We start from the raw sequence: 18,857 nt of genomic DNA, 5'->3' as shown, positions 1-18,857 counted from the left end.
TTGTAATAAATGACAATTGTATTCTTTTAAAAATTCTGTTTTGTTTGTATATACATGTATGCAGTGTGTGTGTACATGTGTGTGTGCATGGATATCAGGGATCAACATCAAGTATCTTCTATCATTCTTACTCTTTTGAGACAGAGTCTCTCACTGAACCTAAATTGCACCTACTGATTAGGCTGACTGACCAGAAAGTTCTGGAGATCTTCCATCTCTCTCCACGGGCACTGGGATGACAGATGTTCACAACCATGCCATGCTTTTATGTAGGCAATAGAGATCCAAACTCAGGTATTCATACCTATACTGTAGGTACTGTAAGCATTGACCATCTCCCCAGCCTCTGGTGATTAAATGCAGGTTGGTCTATGTTTAATATACTTGGTTCAAAAGGTAAACCAAACAACTGTTCAACAAATATCTAAAATATTTTAAGGCTTTTGTGGTAAGTGACAATTCCTGTGATTCCCCAACCACACTACTGTGTAGTCTTTGCAAGTGACATTCAGTAGCTTCCTCAAGTATCAAATTGCTACCATATTTTATTGTTATCTTGGATTTCTTCTGATGTTTTTTCTGTGATTTTGAGATTTTTCACTTTTTGAGACAGGGTCTCTTGGGATGGCTCAGGCTGGCCTTGAACTCACAGCAATTCTCCTGCCTCAATCTCCCAAGTACTGAGATTACAGGTACAAACCATCATTTATGGCTACCATATTATTTTAGATGTGAACAGCATACGTTTGATGGCTGGCTGGTCGTCTTGTCACATTACAAACTCGGTATTTTCGTTTCATCTGTCCACAATGAGTCACTTCAACTTTGAGACCTGAAGAATAAAAAAAATAGCTAGAATACCAGTTTTAATCAAAATCATAGTGACAAAATCAAATTCAAATGTTTGTCCTCAAAAAGTCAGGAGGCAGAGGCTGGCAGATCTCTGAGTTAGAGGTCAGCCTGATCTATAGAGTGAGTTCTAGGCCAGGCAGAGCAACAAAGTGAGACTCTGTTTCAAAAAAGCAAACAAAAAGGCAAGGAGCACATTACTTTGGAAAGAATTCTCATTCTCTCTTTACCTACTGCAGATAACAAAGATTTCTCCACATACACACAAAGTCAGTAACTTAATACAGGGTAAAAACTGCAAGAATGTGGAGACAATTTTATCATATAAAGGCAAAAAGATGTATGATATTCAACCAATTTTTGCTTTTGAGACAGAGTCTCTCTACATAGTTCAGAATAGTCTTTTTCTTTTTCTTTTTTTGGTTTTTTGAAAAAGGGTTTCTCTGTATTGTTTTGGAGGCTGTCCTGGAACTCGCTCTGTAGACCAAGCTGGCCTGGAACTCCCAGAGATCCGCCTGCCTCTGCCTCCTGAGTGCTGGAATTAAAGGCATGCGCCACCAACACCCAGCCAAATTAGTCTTGAAATTGTAATTTTTTAAAGATTTATTTATTATGCATGCTCTGCATGTCTGTAGGACAGAAGAGGGCACCAGATCTCATTACAGATGGTTGTGAGCCACCATGTGGTTGCTGGGAATTGAACTTAGGACCTTTGGTGAGCCATCTCTCCAGCCCCTTGAAATTGTAATCTTACTGCCACAGTTTCCTGACTGCTGAGATTACAGGCATGCAATGCCATGCCTGACTATATAACTGGATTTATTAGTTCATTCAATAAATATTTATAAGCATCAGTATGTTCTGCTGTCTTTTTTCAAGTCTAAATGTATACTGAGATTCTGTGGCTAACATGGCTAAAGAACTTACCCAAAACTGGGCTGAGTGGCACTTGTCTTTAATCTCAGCCTTCAGGAGGCAGAGGCAGGTGGATCTCTGTGAGTTCAAGGCCAGCCTGGACTACAGAGCAAGTTCCAGGACAGCCAGGGGGATGTTACACAGAGAAACCCTGTCTTGAAAAACCATTAAAAAAAAAAAAAAACTTATCCAAAGACCCACAGCTAGGAAGAGAACCCAGGTGTGCCTCGCTCAAGCTCAGATCACTTGCGCTGTGTTGCACTCACTCCAAGATGACATTAGCATAAATACCTACCTCTAATTTCTTTGGTAAACTTGACACGCTGGGAGTCTGTTAGAGGTTTCGTCTGTTCATTGATGTTCTGAATGTCTAAAACCTCACACATGAACTCAATGATAGGCTGGGCCCGGTAGAAAGCAGTTGCGGATACTAACCAACACAGAAAAGGATACTTAGCATCAAGGAAAAGAAGAGGGTCCAAATCAATCAAACAGAGTTCTAACTCACCATCAATGTTGAGCATCATATTCCACATGGCAGGTCGCACAGACTGATGGAAGCCGAACCAGACCTCTCTGCCGCCTCCCAGAGGGTGGTAATAGCCTTCAGGAGGTGAGAAAAAAGAACGGCCCACCGGAGTATACCTGAAGAGACAAGGGTTTGAATACTTCATGCAAAGCATTTTGAGGTCAGTCAAGTTTGAACTGTGACTTATGTCAGAACCTTTGTATAACTAAGTGCAATCTGTCAAAAAGCCTGACATTTGTGGAAAGGGATCCAAAGAAAGGTACTAACCTCATAGAGGGGAGATGCCTTGTAATAACATCAAGTGCTTGTACTGAGTCATCTGGGACTTCATTCAGGTGCCCAGCTAAAGCTTCTAAAAGCAACTGAAGGCTCACAACTGACACCCATTGCACAGACACTTTGAAAGTTTGGTCTTTACCCTCACCTGGGAGGGTCACCTCCATGTCAACCTAGGGAAAAATACATAGAAACATGTTTATAAAGGTTGTGGGAAAAACCCCAGGAATATTCCATTATGGCTTATGCATAATGAATATCTTAACACTTTTTATAATTGTATACCATTGGGAGCAATGTAATTGTCTATAAAAGAATAATGTAATAAAAAATATTATACAATAATTAAAAATAAGGGACCATAGGGATGGAGTAGTAGGTAAATACTGTTACCACCAAGCCTAAAAACCTGAGTTTGATTTTGGGGCCCCATATGGTAGAAGGAGAGACCCAACTCCTACAAGTTGTCTTCTAACCTCCATATGCACACCACAGCAGGCATGGACTCACCATACACCCATGCATACATGCACACAAATAAGTAAATAAATGAAAATTTAAAAATAAATAAGGAAGATACTACAATGTGGGTGAAACTTGCAAACATTATGCTAAGTGAAATAAACTTGACATGGAAGAACAAGTATGACATAGAAAGACAAGGTGACAGATGCACAACAACGTAAATGCCCTTTAAAAAATGGGTTGTTATTCATGCCTATAAAGCCAGCACTCAGGAGGCTGATGTGGGAGGACTATAGACAAGACTGAGCCATATCTCAAAAAAGTTTTGTCTTGAGTTAGAAAATATAGTAAGGTATATTTAATTGTATATAAATGGAAACAACACCTAGACATACTGTTTAAAAAAAAGTGTCAGGCGTTGGTGGTGCACGCCTTTAATCCCAGTACTCGGGAGGCAGAGGCAGGTGGATCTCTGGGAGTTTGAGGCCAGCCTGGTCTACAGAGTGAGTTCCAGGACAGCCTCCAAAGCAATATAGAGAAACCCTGTCTCGAAAAACCAAAAAAAATTAAAAAAAGAAAAGAAAGAAAGAAATCACAGGGTGATATGCAAAAAATAAGCATTTACATAAACATATATGTAAGAAGATAACACCCACAAAATATTTAAAGTGACACATAGCAATATGGGACCTTAACAAGGAAAATGGAATTGAAAGGTACAAACCGCAGGAACATCAAAAAGTCATAGTTTTTGTGGATTGCCTAATAAGTCTAAAAGGTACATGCATTCATATATTACTTATAAATTTGACTTAAATAAATGAAAATGTTTGTGGTTCTAAGAATTAAGTTCAGAGCCTTGTGGATGTTAGGTGAGTGTCATTCCACCTTTTAGAATTTTATTTTATGTGTATGGTGTTTTGCCTGGACATACGTATATGTAGCACATACATGCCTGATGCCCAAGGAAATAGGAAGAAGGTATTGGTTTTCCTGGAACTGGAATTACAAATGGTTATGAGCCAGCAGCACATAGGTGCTTGGAATTGAACCTGGATTCGTTGCAAAAGCAACAAGTGTTCTTAACTACTGAGCCAGCTCTCCAACCTTACCTTTTTAAATTTAAAGCTACTTTTAAAAGCCAATTTTTAGAATATTTACTTCCTTGTCTATTTTTGTGTATAAGTACATGTTCCCATGGAAGCCAAAAAGAAAGATAGACTTCCTGGAGCTGAATTAACAGCAGCTGTGCTGCTTGGTGTTAATCCTGGGAACCAACCTTAAACCTTAGAAATAGCAGTAAATGCTCTTAACTGCTGAGCCATCTCTTCAGTACCTCTTACAAATGTTTTATCATGTCTATTTACTCATTCGTTTATGTGTGTACATGTTTGTAGGTTAGTATGTGGTATGGCACATGTGTGGAGGTTAGAGGACAACCTGTGGAAGGCTGTTCTCTCCTTCCACCCTATAGTTCCCTGGGACTGAATCCAGGTTATCTGGCTTAAATTACACCCACCAAGCCATTCCAGCACCTCTAATATTAAAATACTAGAGCTTACAATATCCTATAACTCTAGCTCCAGGAAAGTTGATGCCCTCTTCTGACTTCTGTGGACACCACATGTACATGTGCACAAGCTTCCATACTGCCATGCACATAAATGTAATAAAAATTATATATATATTTGAGACAGAGTTTCTCTGTATAACAGCCCTTGCTGTCCTGGAACTCATTTTATAGACCAGGCTGGCCTCGAACTCACAGAGATTCACCTGCCTCTGTCTCCCAAGTGCTGAAATTAAAAGTGTGTGCCGCCACCACCTAGAAAAGCATACCATTTTTAAAAATACTTTTTTTTCCCCTCTTTATTTTTGGTTTGTTTGTTTTTAACTAAGAGACGCTATGCAGCCCTGGCTGGCCTGGAACTTGCTAGGTAGACCACACTAGCTTGGAATTCACAGAGCTATACCTGCCTTTGTCTCCTGAGTGCTAGGATTAAAAATGTGTAACACCAGCCGGGCGGTGGTGGCGCACGCCTTTAATCCCAGCACTCGGGAGGCAGAGGCAGGCGGATCTCTGTGAGTTCGAGGCCAGGCTGGACCTACAGCCTCCAAAACAATACAGAGAAACCCTGTCTCGTAAAAACAAAAATCAAAACAAAAAATATGTAACACCATATTTGGCACTTTTTTGAATATTAAAATAAATGTTTAAGAAAGTACTGTGGTATTATTTTCATAAATGAAGTCATAAAAATCCCACTGTTATATTTAGGCAGAACTTTGTTAAAGTACTTGGTTAATGTGAAAAATGTGGACTATCTGTAAAGATGACAAAAATCAGTGTAAGCCTAGTACTCCTCTCATCTTTAATCAATTTAACTAAGAGGCAATAATGTGGAAAGTGCAATCAATCCATCATCACAATGAAAAAACTCTAAGAACTGAGTGAAGGAGGCTGTGAGTGTTGCTCAGCGTTAGAGCAACCACCCAGCAGCTGGAGATCAAGCTGCGTGTGAAGCCCCCAGTTCAGGTCTCAGAAGAAGAGGAAGAACAGGAGGAGGAGGAAGCTGGCAAATGGCTCAGACAAGCCTGACAACTGGAATTCAGTCTCTTGAAAGCCACATGGGAGATGGAAAGAACCAACTCACACGCACTGTGGCATGCACATGCTTCCATACAATCAATTACTAAAGCAATAAAAGAACTGATGAGTGACCAGAAAGCAAAGTATTCAGTCATCTGCAGTTACTATTACATAACCTATAGTTCCTTGCTGTTAACACTTACTCTATCCCGTCCAATTGGCAGTGGATGTGCTGTGTACATGTTTCTTTTGCCATCATAGCCAGGCTGCCGATCCCCAAATATTTGCATCTTGAAGTGTCGTACCATAGTGTCTACCACCTCCCTTAATAGTAATGGAGACAGTGGCAGTTAGCTTTGAGAAGTCATCAGCAGCAGAAAGCAAAGTGTCACCATTCCTTCATCTAAACTCTGTGAGGGGCCACTACAAAAAGGTTAAAGTCACAAAGCTGACTCAAGTAATGAAAAAAAATAATGTAAGCAAAAACAAGTGAGCACATAGGACATACTGTGACCAACACTGGAAGGCGCAGGTAGGAGATTCAGAGTTCAGAGTCATCCTTGGCTAAATACTGTGTTTGAGACCAGCTTGAACTGCATGATACCTGGTCTCCAAAAAAATAAAAAAATAAAGGTGGACCAATGAAATGGTTCAGCAGATTAAAGGTGCCTGCTACCAATCCTAGAACCTGCATGGCAGAAGAAAACCATATAGAAATAAATTAACTATAGCTTTATAAGAATAATCTATGCTGGGCAGTGGTGGCACACACCTTTAATCCCAGCACTTGGGAGGTAGAGGCAGGCGGATCTCTGTGAGTTTGAGACCAGCCTGGTCTACAAAAGCTAGTTCCAGGACAGGCTCCAAAAGCAAAACAGAGAAACCCTGTCTCGAAAAAACAAGCAAACGGGGGCTGGAGAGATGGCTCAGAGGTTAAGAGCACTTCCAGAGGTCCTGAAAGTGCTGCTCTTCTAGAGGTCCTGAGGTCAATTCCCAGCAAGCACATGCTGGTGACTCACAGCTGTCTGTAATGATCTGGTGCCCTCTTCTGGCCCGAAGGCATACCATATGCATAATAAATAAATCTTGAAAAAGAAAAAACAAACAAAGCTAATTTGAGAATTATATATTATTTCCATATTAGAAAAGGACAAGTTTTTCCTTTTATTATTATTGTTTTTTATTATTTTCTTTGAAACAGGGTCTCATGTAGGCTAGACTGGTTTTGAACTCCTGATATTAAGTACGGAGATGACAAATCTACACCACCATACCTGGTTTACATAGTCTTGGAGATCAATCCTAGGGCTTTGTGGATTGTGGTAGGCATTCTACTACTGAGCTACAGTTCTGGCCCCCATCCGTGCTTTATTTTCATTGCACTTATTACCATCTAATAAATGATGTTTTATTTGCTGACTTACCAAGTTTTGATCATTAGAATATGTAAACGTCCCAAAGACACAAGCATCTCCTCCCCAGTCTAGAGGGTCCTTCCCTCTCCTGCACCTATTTTGTTATGAAGTCACGGGAAGACTCCAGCAGTGTGCTCCTGTGCATCAGTTCTCAGTGTGCACCTCTGTGTGGAGGCAGTGCAATGTCAGCTGAACACAGACACTTTCTCTTTGACGTCCTTTTGTTTTGTTTTGTTTTGTTTTGTTTTTTTGGTTTTTTGAGACAGGGTTTCTCTGTGGCTTTGGAGGCTGTCCTGGAACTCGCTCTGTAGACCAGGCTGGCCTCGAACTCACAGAGATCCGCTTGCCTCTGCCACCTGAGTGCTGGGATTAAAGGCATGCGCCACCACCACCCGGCCGACTTCCTTCTTTTTTTAATTGTATTATTTCATGATTTTTCGGGAACTTAATATGTTCAGTAAGCTCATTCTCTTGGAAAGAATCTTGTCCTTCATTTGTTTGCATTCTGTTACCCAGCAACGTCAAGAGCATTCTGGGTAACAGCGGAGACTTTTTTGACTTGCACGGATGGTAATACTTGTGTTTGTTTTTGGACAGCACCCATTCCCCTGATGCCAACAATTTCACCTTTCCTATGTATTCATTCATATATGGCCAAAGGAACAACTCGGAACAACTCTATGTTTTCTAAAAGACCTAGAAATGGCATGCCATTCCTCTTTCCCTTTGTGTTCATCATTCTGCTAAGTTATTGAAAGATTGTAATTCCAGCTGAAAGGCAAGAATTCTCTGCTACAGAACCTCACAGAATAATACCTGTTACACAGTGAACACTCAAACCAGTTTGTGTTGAACCAGGTATGGTGGCCTACACCTACAACCCCAGTCCTCAAGGAGTGGTATGCTCACTTACTATATGGATCTCATTCAGCATCACAGCTTTACCAGCAATACTCATGACTCAAATGCTTATTTCCAGCTCACACCTCCCCTGAATCCAATTTCACATATTCTTACATCTAATAAATGTCATGACCTTAGCATGTTTAGCATATCCTGGGACTGAAAAGGTGACTAAGCAGTTAAGAGTAAAGATTTGGTTCCCAGCACCCATATTGGGCAGCTCACAACTCCCCATATAGCTAACATCAAAGGAATCTGACACCTTTTTCTGGTCTTCCTGGATAAACACACACACACACACACACACACACACACACACACACACACACACACACACACACAGAGATATTTAAAACATTTGTCCTCAGAGAGCTAAGGTTGGAAGATCTGAATTCAAAGACACTGTAAACAAATGCTAGTCTGGACTATATATCAAGACCCTGTCACAAAGAACAAACAAATATTGAGTATGAGGTAATTCTTACATCATTACACTCTCATGTACAAAGGATAAAATCTGAATCTCTCGATAGTTCTGCTTCCCATATACTAACACCATCTAGTGTTACAAACTTGTGGTGCCTTTGATAGATGATGACCAATGACATATTCACTTTATCAAACAATATGTACTTATTAATAGATCAATGATATATCCAGCAGTGTTGCCAAAACAACCAGAGGATCCCATCATACACTTACTACTAGGGTAAAATAATGCCTACCTGCTGACATATTTCAGAAAGCAATGATACATGATAAATTATGTGAATTTTATATACTTAAATAAACAGATATCTACTCTTCCTAATCCTTACCTGTTGACTCTACGAGGCCGTTTTTCTGGTTTAATATCCACATCATAGTGATACACATCAATTTTAGGGATCTGAACCTGAAAATGATTGGCTAACAGTCGAATTGGCTTCCCAACAGTTCCAAGGCCAGGACGCCGAGGTGGCTGGAAAAGGCTGACTGGAGGTCCTAAGAGATTGAAAGACATATACTGTGTTATTTGGTAATGAGGAGAATATTCTCTTCATCATAATGGCAGTTACAATTATTGAGATCCTATTCATCACTGAACATGTTCTGATACAAAAATCTGGGATCTCTGGGGCTGGAGAGATGGCTCAGAGGTTAAGAGCACTGGCTGCTCTTCCAGAGGATTTGGGTTCAGTTCCCAGCACCTACATGGCAGTTCCCAGCAATTTGTAACTGCAGTTATAGAGAATACAATGCCCTCTTCAGGGCTTCATGGGCACCAAACACACATATGGTACAAACCTGCAGGTAAAACACTCACACACATAATTTTCTTTAAGTCAAGGTATTGAATATACTAAACTTATCTAGATTCTAGGTAGTTAGCCATATTGCTATTATTTTTAATAAAAGTGACATCAAAGTTAAACAGTTATGATTTATTCATCTCATACAGAGGTTTACAAACTTATACACATTTCAAAAATAACATGTGGCCAGGCATGGTCACATGGTGCTACACACCTATAATCCTAGCACCCAAAATGCTAAAGGAAGAAAATTAAGAGCTCAAAGGCAGAGCCCTGTCTCAAAAAATAATCATAGGTGCCAGTGAGACAGCTCAGTAAATAAAGATTCTGCTGCCAAGCTTGACAACTTTGTTTTGATACCTAGGACCAACATGGTCAAAAGAAGGAACTAACTCTATTTGCATAATAGAGGTCCTGAATTCAATTTCCAGCAACCACATGGTGGCTCACAACCATCTATAAAGAGATCTGGTGCCCTCTTCTGGTGTGCAGGCATACAGGTAGGTAGAACACTATATACATAATAAATAAATCTTTTAAAAAAACAATTAGGGAGCTGGAGAGATAGCATAGCCATTAAGAGCATTGACTGCTCTTCTAGGGCACTTAGATTTGATTCCCAGAATTCACATGGCAGCTCACAAACATCTGTAACTCTAATTCAAGGTGATCTGATGCCCTCTTCTGGCCAGTGTGGGCACCAGGCATGCACATGGTGCACAGACATACACGGAGGCAAGACACTTATACAAATAAAATAAAATTAATAAAATTTTAAAAATAACAATAATAAAAAAATAAAACCAGGAGATGGTGCACACCTTTAATTCTGGCACTTAGCAGGCCAGAGGCAGCACTTAGAGGCAGAAGGATCTCTGTGAGTTTCAGGACAGCCTGGTCTACATAGTGAGTTCTAGGCCAGCCAGAGCTACACAGTGAGGCTCTGTCTCAAGAAATAAACAAATTAAACAAAAATAGACAGGAAACCATTATGTGGCTCAGTGGTAGAGCACTGGGTTTAAACAAAACAAACAAACAAAAACTAGAGATGTAACTCAGTGATGTACTGATTAGTTGTAGAAGGCTCAAGTTCAACCCCTACCACCACATAAAATAAATAGAAACAATCTCTAAGCTCTAGTACCATTAAGGGTCCTTGAAGTTGGAGAACAGTCATTAATTCCCTACAAATAGCCCTGTATTGTTATATGCCATACAATCGGGAGATTAAACAGCAGCTACATTTATCAATTCACTTTTTTAAAGGATCAAACTGAAACAATACCAACTATGATATACCTTCTAATTTATATCTGATATTCTTGGAAATATGACAACCTAGCTAGGTGTGGGACACACATCTATAATCCTAACACTCAAGAGAATAAGGCAGGACTGTCATAAATTCGAGGGTAGAGAGTGAGTACCAGCCATGTCTGGGCTCCAGAGTGGCCTCTCAAAATAAAAATTAAAAACCGAAACAAGGTCTGGAAAGATAGCTCAGTAGTTAAGGGCACTGGCTGCTTTTTGACAGGACCCGTGTTCAAGTCTCAACATCTATATGGCAGCTCACAACTGTCTGTAACTCCAGTTCCAAGGAATCGGGCACCCTCACACAGACATATATGCAGGCAAAACACCAATGCGCATAAAATAATAAATAGATCACTAAAATGTGAAAACAAACAAGAACGTGATTGATAGCCAGACAGTGGTGGCACACACCTTTAATCCCAGCACTCAGGAGGCAGAGGCAGGAGGATCTCTGAGTTTGAGGTCAGCCTGGTCTACAGAGAAAGTTTCAGGGACAGTCAGGGCTAAACGGAGAAACCCTGTCTCAAAAAAACAAAAACAAAAACAAAAAACAAAAGAATCTGATTCATTTGTTCTGTACCTAATCAACATTATGCACTCAATATTGGAGCCCCAGCCCTCAAAATCAGTGGTTCTTGACCTGAACATTAGGCAGCTATTAGAGACACTGTAGTCTGCCACAACCAGGGGTGCTACTAACATCTATGAACAGGACTCATCCAGTTCAAAATACCAATAGTACCCAGGTTGAAAAGCTCTCCAGTCATGACTCACAAGATTGCATGCCTGTATTCCCATTACTCAGGAAGAAGCAGGAAGGTTGAAGATTTGAGGACAGTCTATTCTATGTAGAAGACCCTGTCTCAAAAAATTATATATATACATATATATATATTATATAAACATATATATACACATACGCACACACACACGTGTGTGTGTGTGTGTGTGTGCACATGTGCATGTGTTATATGTTACATGCCCATGTGAGCAAGCATGGAGACCAGAGGTCAACATCAGGTATTTTCATCTATAATCTCCACCTTACTTTTTAAAGATATGGCTTTTTAAAAAATTTTTATGTGTATGAGTATTTTGCCTGCATGTGTGTATGTATACCACATGCCTGCCCGATGCCTATGGACATCAGAAATGGCCATCAGACCCTTTGGAACTAGAGTTACAGATAGTTGTGAGCTACCATGTGTGTGCTGGAAACCAAGCTGGGTCCTCTACAATGGCAACAAGTTCTCTTAACCACAGAGCCATCTCTCTAGCTCCCCCATCTTACTTACTGGATAGCCAACAGTACTGCTCCTTCAGCCTCTGCCATGTGCTTTTCACATAGGTGCTGGGAACCCAAACTCAGGGGCTCAAGCTGCACTGCCCACTAAACCATCTCGCCAGCCCCACAAAATATATTACCATACTTAATTCTCTATAAAGTTATGGAATGAATAAACAAAATAAGTCATCATTTACTCAACTCATTTTGCCACAACTCTGTCTCCTTTCCCCTTCCTCTCTCCCTTTCTTCTTTCTTCCTTCTCCCTCTTGAGTCCTAGTCCCCCTCTCAAAACAGAACATCTATTAACCTTCATCGGGAAAGGATTTTGTAGACATTGGCAGCAGACACTTATCTAACCAATCTCCCTCTAATGAGAATATCAAGTGGACACTGGCCTAAGAAATAAGCATCTTTTCTATTATGAATAGGCACTGAGCAAAGTAGGTTGTGGTTACAATGGAAAGTTACAAGTTCTCTTACTGAAGTGACATTTCATTGAAAACAGACAATTCACTTAAAAGGAAAAGCTTTGAAATACTTGTCTGCTCTGTTCTAACGTCACTTAAGCAAATATCTTCATGAAATTTGTATTGACAAATCATCATATACTAATATAATAAAGTACTGAAAATCTCTTCATATTATTCAATTAATTGTTCATTCTCTTAAATTCAAAACTTCAAGATGCAATTTTCTGAGAAATATCCATCCCCTATATACACAAGACCTTGTGTGCAGGGTAGGACTTAGCTCAAGTATAAGAAATCACTTGTGGACTAGCAACATGGCACAGGAGGTAAAGGCACTGCCCGACTTGAGTTGATCCCTAAGACCACATGGTGAAAAGTGTGATGACCTAATTCATGTGTGTGCTAGCACATGCGCACGCGTGCACACACACACACACACACACACAATTTTAAAAAGGAGTAAGTTGTTAAATTGTCCTGTCTTCTATAGTAGACTCATAAATTCTTAAAAGAACTAGAATTCCTGTTCCCACAACACCTAACTCATCACCTAGCAAGCTGTATGAATTCAGTAAGCATGGAAGAGCATCATTAGTTCCAGGTAAAAGCAAAACAGAAACCTAAACTTCAATATGCAAAATGTGACAACTATTTTTCAATAAAGCAAAAGCACATAACATATGACAAGTATTATTGTGATGCACATAGGTCTATTCTGGGTGTGATAAGGCAATTACCAATCAACCAAATTAAATCATATAGACAAATCAGCCTTGCAAAAAATACACTTATACAATCAGCATAAAATTAGAAGGAATCTGTTTTTATAAGATAAATTTGGAAGCAGAAACTTTGATCAAATATGTTGCCTATGAATCTGATTTTTGTTTTGTTTTGTTTTGTTTTTGAGACAGGGTTTCTCTGTGGCTTTGGAGGCTGTCCTGGAACTCACTCTGTAGACCAGGCTGGTCTCGAACTCACAGAGATCCACCTGCCTCTGCCTCCCAAGTGCTGGGATTAAAGGCATGCGCCACCAACGCCCGGCCGAATCTGATTTTTAATAATGACTGGATCAAGGCCTCCCATTTCTTCTCCAGATTTCACAGGATTTTGGTTATCTGTATTTCTCTAAAGTACTTAATGGTAAAGGGATAGGCAGAGAGACTGAAGTAAAAGAGATTCAGTCAAAGACAGGGATTAAGTTCATTGGTTCAGGATGTCCCTACAGGTAGTAGAAGATGAGCCCTGGCCTGATTCTTAGTATCAAAAAAAAAAAAAAAAGAATAAAATATTTTATGCCCCCTTTTCTTTTTTTGAGATTTTTATCATATATATATATATATATATATGAATGTTTTTCCAGCACAGGGCATCAGATCTCCTTGGAAATAGGGTTAGAGACTATTGTTAGCTCTCATGTGGGTATGTGGGTGCTGGATATTGAACCCAGATCCTCTGGAAGAGTAGTCAGTGCTCTTCACCACTGAGCTATCTCTTTGGCCCATGTCACTTGTTTTTTTTTTTCTGTTTGTTTTTTGTTTTGACAAGAGAAAGGTTAGGTAAGTGTGTAACATGAATAATAAAAAAAAAACCGAGACTGATATTGGGGTTCAACCTAAAGATCAGGGAAGCAAAGCAGCCAGACACGAGTTAGCTCAGGCTGAAAGGGCTGATCCACACAAGAGCTCTTCACCAAGTCTCAATCTGCTGCCTCTCCTCAATATGACTGGAGAGTGAGTGTCTCATATTGGGAACTGGCTTCTGTCTTATGTACTTCCCTAATGTTAGGATTAAAGGTGTGAGCTATAATTCTCTTTTAGACCGACTCAGTGTTGTGTAGATCTGGGTAGCCTTGGATTTATAGAGATCTGTCTACCTCTTATTCCCGAGTCCTAGGATTAAAGGTGTGCACCACTACCTCCTAGCTTCTGGCTGCTAGGATTAAATGTGTGTATTGCCACTGCCTGATCTCTATAGCTTGAAGCTGACTTTGTTTTTCTGAGTCCTCAGTCAAACTTTTATAAATCATACATATCACTACATGAGTGACTACTTCTTTTAATAAGCTTAGATTCACTCAGAAATTATACTTTAAATATAATTGGGTAATATAATAATAGTTGGGTAAACTATTTAGTAAAACAATAAAGCATAGTGGCTAAGCATCAGGAACCAAAATACCTGGGTTTGGGTTTGTTTCTGGTTTTACCACTTCCTAACTATATTGCTTAACCTCTCTCTCTCTCTATCTCAGCTTCCTCTTCTATACAACACGGGTTCATGGCAATACCATCTGTCTCCCGATACTATAGTGAAGATTCCAGATGATGATGTCTGCAAAAGGCTTAACAAAGTGTTTTGTAACAGTTATGTATCCAATAAGTGTTAGCTATTATAATGACACCTGCATAAAGGTTATAGTTAATGCCCAGATATTCTGGTATTATATTGGTGTCATTCCTGCAACTTTTTGACAGTCCAAAAAATTATATTTTATGAAAACAAAACATTCATGATTTAACTCGGTATGGATGAGACCATCCTTAAAAAAAGAGGTATTAAAGTAGGAATGACACACCCCACACTCTAGTCCTCATTTCCCCAAGGAGCTCCGAGTCTTGAAGAAGTCATTCACCCTCTTTGAACCTCATTTTTTTCATCTGTAAAATGAGGATAGATTCCTATCTAGTCTACTTCCCAAAGGATCAACTGTGCTAATAAGGCTTTATTTGTTTGTTTGATTGATTGGTTGAGTTGTGAGGGTTTTTTGTTGTTGTTGTTATTTTTGTTTTTATAGGGTCTTAGTAGCCTAGGTTTTGGAATCACAGCAATCCCCCTACTTCAGCCTTCCAAGTGCTGGGATTACAATTATAAGCCACCTGGTCTGGCTCAAATGAACTCATAATTACTAAAGTATTTTCTTTTAAAAAAATTATTTATTTTTATGTGTGAGTGTTTTTCCTGCATGTATGTCTTTGTACCACAGACCTGCACTGCCCACAGTGGCTAGAAGAGGGTGTCGGGTATCCTGGAACCGGAGTTACACTTTCAAGCCACCATGTGTGTGCTGGGAATAGAACCCTGGTCCTCTGGAAGAGTACCCGGTACCCTTAACCCAGCCCAAACAAAAGTATTTTACAAGTTATAAAGCACTTCAAAGGGCTGGGGGACTGAAGTTCAGTGGTAGGGTAGTTGTCTATCATTCACAGGGCCCTGGGTTCCATCCCAAGCACAGCAAAAACAAGCAAATAAAAAAGAAAACAAGCAAGCAAATACAAAAATATGCAAAAAATTAAGGCTATAATCACTATAACAAAAATGAATGATAAAGGTCATTTAATTTTCTAAGTTACTGACAGAAGATGAATCTGGGTAGTGACAGACAGGTAAGCAGGACTAAGAGGCCTCCAGGGATTGTTCAAGTGTAGAAGATCAAAACACACAGCTGGGTGGTGGTGGTGGTGGTGGTGGTGGTGGTGGGGGTGGTGGGGGTGGGGGTGGGGGTGCACACCTTTAATCCCAGCACTTGGGAGACAGAGGCAGGGGGGATCTCTGTGAATTCCAGGCCAGCCTGGTCTACAGAGTGAGTTCTAGAACAGCCAGAGCTGTTATACAGATTAACCCTGTCTCGAAACGCCCCCTTAAAAACAAAACAAAAAAAACAGATTCAACACACTAGACCCAGGCATGCTCTAATGTAAGTAAAAGTACTTATTAAGTTCTAGAACATCCTGGAAGCAGCATCCCACAATGCCTATTGGCTCCTTCTCTTCTGAGTCCATGTTCAACAAGCAATTGTTATTACTCGTTATTAACTAGGTTTCCAAGGTAGTCAGGCACCAAAACAAGAGTCTGCTATACAGAAGACAGGAAAATTTACTCAGCAAAAAAGAGCTATTTAAAATTTTTACTTAATCATTGATGTCTTTTACGTAGGATTAATGAACATTTGTTCTCTACAAACTGAGCAGTTCTAAGAAAACTGCCAAGTCCTTGGACCTGCAAAAACTAAAATCAAACCAAAGAGGGTGGGTAGCTGGTTTCCTGGGCAGTTCCTTACATCCACCATGTTGATTCTTTTCATGACACTGAGCTTGTACACATAGTTACATAGTCTCTATGTCAGCTAATAACTGCAACAGTTGCTTCTATTATAAGTTACTCATGGGAAGGAAGAGAGAAACATTTGTTGAACATCTGTACTAGTCTTAACAAGGAGACTTCCCACAAACGTCTCCTTTCATTCTCACATCAGTCTTACAGAACACATTAGCTTTGTTTTATAGAAGAAGAAATTGAAATTCAATGGAATTAAGTTGTGGGGCAGTGGGGACAATACAAGTATGAAATTACTGTATTAGATTTGAATGGAATTTTTATATAGTCCTAAAGTCATGAGCATGCTTTTATCTAGAGGAACAGATTTGAAGTAACTAAGGATAACATGTTGAGGTTTATCAGATATAATAATATAACTAACCAATGCCACATTTTCTTTCCAATCCAAGCTGCCTTCCAACTCTTGCTCTTCTTTTCCTCAGCCTCCCAAATGCCGACATAAGAGTATGCAACACCACAGCAGGCTCAAATCTGTTTGTTTATAGTCAGGGTCTCAAGTAGCTAAGGCTAACCTCAAACTTACTGTGTAACTGAGGCTAGCCTTGAACTCCTGATTTTCCTGCTCCACCTCCCAACAGTTAGGACTATATGCCACCATGCCCAGGTAATCAATTCATTTTCAAAAGGCCTATGAAATTTGAATATGCAGACCTTTAATTTTTTTAAACTTTAAACAGCAACTGAAAGCCAGGCATTGGTGGCTCACGACTTTAATCCCAGCACTAGGGAGGCAGAGACAGATGGATCTCTGTGAGTTTGAGACCAGCCTGGTCTACCAAGCGAGTTCCAGGACAGCCTCCAAAGCCACAGAGAAACCCTGTCTCAAAAAAACAAACAAACAAAAACAAACAAAAAAACCCGGCAACTGAAAATAGAGTTTACTCAGTTTTGTAAACACATTCGAAGTAGACAAGCCTGCAGAGTTTCCAAATTCAAATTAAAAAAACTAATTTTCTATGCCCTTAAAAAGCATACAACGAAGTCCCACTATACGGACAAAGTTTGAATATGAAAATTAATGCCATCACTGCCCCTAAACCTTGCCCTACTTAGCCAAGTCAGTAGCAACCTGTTGGAGCTTGAGACAGGCGCACCAGGCTCCAATTGCATAGCATTCATACTAGTCTGGAATGCTTCCTTGGGTTGGGGCAGAAAGGAAGATAACCAGGGGCCATCCATACCAGCAACGAGTCACAGCTTTAAAACCTCTTTCTCCTTTGATCCTCAAAAACACTCATAACCCAATGAAAAGAGAATGCAGGACACTGATGTCTGTGTTGGGGAGTCCTGGCTGGCAATTCCCCTGTCGTCGTTCAAGGTCTAGTCCACAACACTGACAAACTGACAGATACCAAACTTCAGGGCCTTGGAAAAATAATGGGCATTTCCCCCTTTGGCTTGGCTTTCAGGGATTGGGGGTGAGTGGGTCTCTCTTCCTCATCCGAGGAACCAGATGCCAGTGTAAAAAACCGGGGGGGGATCCGGCCCCACACCAAGAACACCCTTGATAGAAGGTAGGAGGCCTCCCAGGTTTGGGCCAGGCCCCCGCGTGCACCAGACACACGGTCCCTTTTGAGGCCCCAGCTAACCTCACGGCGACCGTGGACAGAGCTCTCCTGAGATCGGGTCGGGTCGGGTCGGGTCGGCCCTACCTCAGGGGACTCGGGTCACCTCCTGAGCCTCCCTCCCTAAGACCTCCTCGAGAGGGGTCTAGAAGAGACCCAGAGTCTTCAGCTGGGGCGCGGTCCCCGCCCCCCTGGGACGAGGGCACGGGGCCCCTTCCTTCCCGGGGCCTGGCAACCCGCATCCGGGTCCGCGCGAGCGGCGGCGGGACAGCGACAGTCCCTTCCGCCGGTCCGTTCGCCCTCCCGAGCCCCGGGGCCGGCCCCGGCCTGAGCGCGCTCCTCACCGGGTCCCAGCGCCTCCATGGCGGCGACGGGGGTCGCCTCGCTCCGGTCCCCGGCGCCTCCCGCTCCGGGCCCCGCCGCCGCCGCCGCCGCCGCGTAACGCTTGCTCTCCGGAATATTGGCGCTGAAGCGGCGCCGCGAAGACGCGGGCGCTGGGCAGGGGGCGGCGGCGGCACCCGGCGGGGACACAGGGACCCGGCTCTCTCACGGCTCTTCCGGCCTCAGCGACAACAAAAACAATCCCCGCCGCCGCCGCCGCCAGCTGCAGCGGGAGCGGGAGGCGGCGCGCGCCCGCCGGGCGGGCGGGGAGGGGGCGCCGGGCGCGCGCACCCGGGGTCCCGGCCGGCAGGAGAAGGGGGCGTGCGCGGCCCCGCAACGCACGGGGTCCAGATTGCCGGCCGGGGGCAGGGGGCGGGGTGCGGCGGGGACGGGCGCGCGCCCTGAGAGCCGAGCCCAGAAGACGCCTCGGGCGCGCGCCCGCCCGCCCGCCGCGCGGCGGATCCTCCTCAGGCTGCGACGTTC

At 41.9% G+C, this 18,857-nt stretch overlaps 1 protein-coding gene across 2 annotated transcripts in view; it reads right to left on the bottom strand.

The window, feature by feature from the left end:
• Positions 1-18,601, bottom strand: part of Ago4 (argonaute RISC component 4) — a 56,624-nt gene extending 38,023 nt beyond the window's left edge. The window contains exons 1-7 of one of the 2 annotated variants that reach the window (XM_040756627.1): positions 18,338-18,601; positions 8,761-8,926; positions 5,828-5,948; positions 2,561-2,742; positions 2,273-2,409; positions 2,060-2,194; positions 745-832 (exon numbers count right to left, since the gene is read on the bottom strand). In XM_040756627.1, the coding sequence (XP_040612561.1) occupies positions 745-832; positions 2,060-2,194; positions 2,273-2,409; positions 2,561-2,742; positions 5,828-5,948; positions 8,761-8,926; positions 18,338-18,356 (848 nt within the window). In that variant the 5' untranslated portion in view covers positions 18,357-18,601. The remainder of the gene's footprint in view (positions 1-744; positions 833-2,059; positions 2,195-2,272; positions 2,410-2,560; positions 2,743-5,827; positions 5,949-8,760; positions 8,927-18,337) is intronic. The other variant, XM_040756628.1, reaches the window with a different exon arrangement.
• Positions 18,602-18,857: the final 256 nt, after the last annotated feature.

Source organism: Mesocricetus auratus, unplaced genomic scaffold (assembly GCF_017639785.1).
Source record: "Mesocricetus auratus isolate SY011 unplaced genomic scaffold, BCM_Maur_2.0 Super-Scaffold_100014, whole genome shotgun sequence".
In the NCBI taxonomy this organism is placed as follows: domain Eukaryota; kingdom Metazoa; phylum Chordata; class Mammalia; order Rodentia; family Cricetidae; genus Mesocricetus; species Mesocricetus auratus.
Note: the sequence above shows the minus strand (reverse complement) of the source record. Positions and strands in the feature narration are given on the sequence as shown.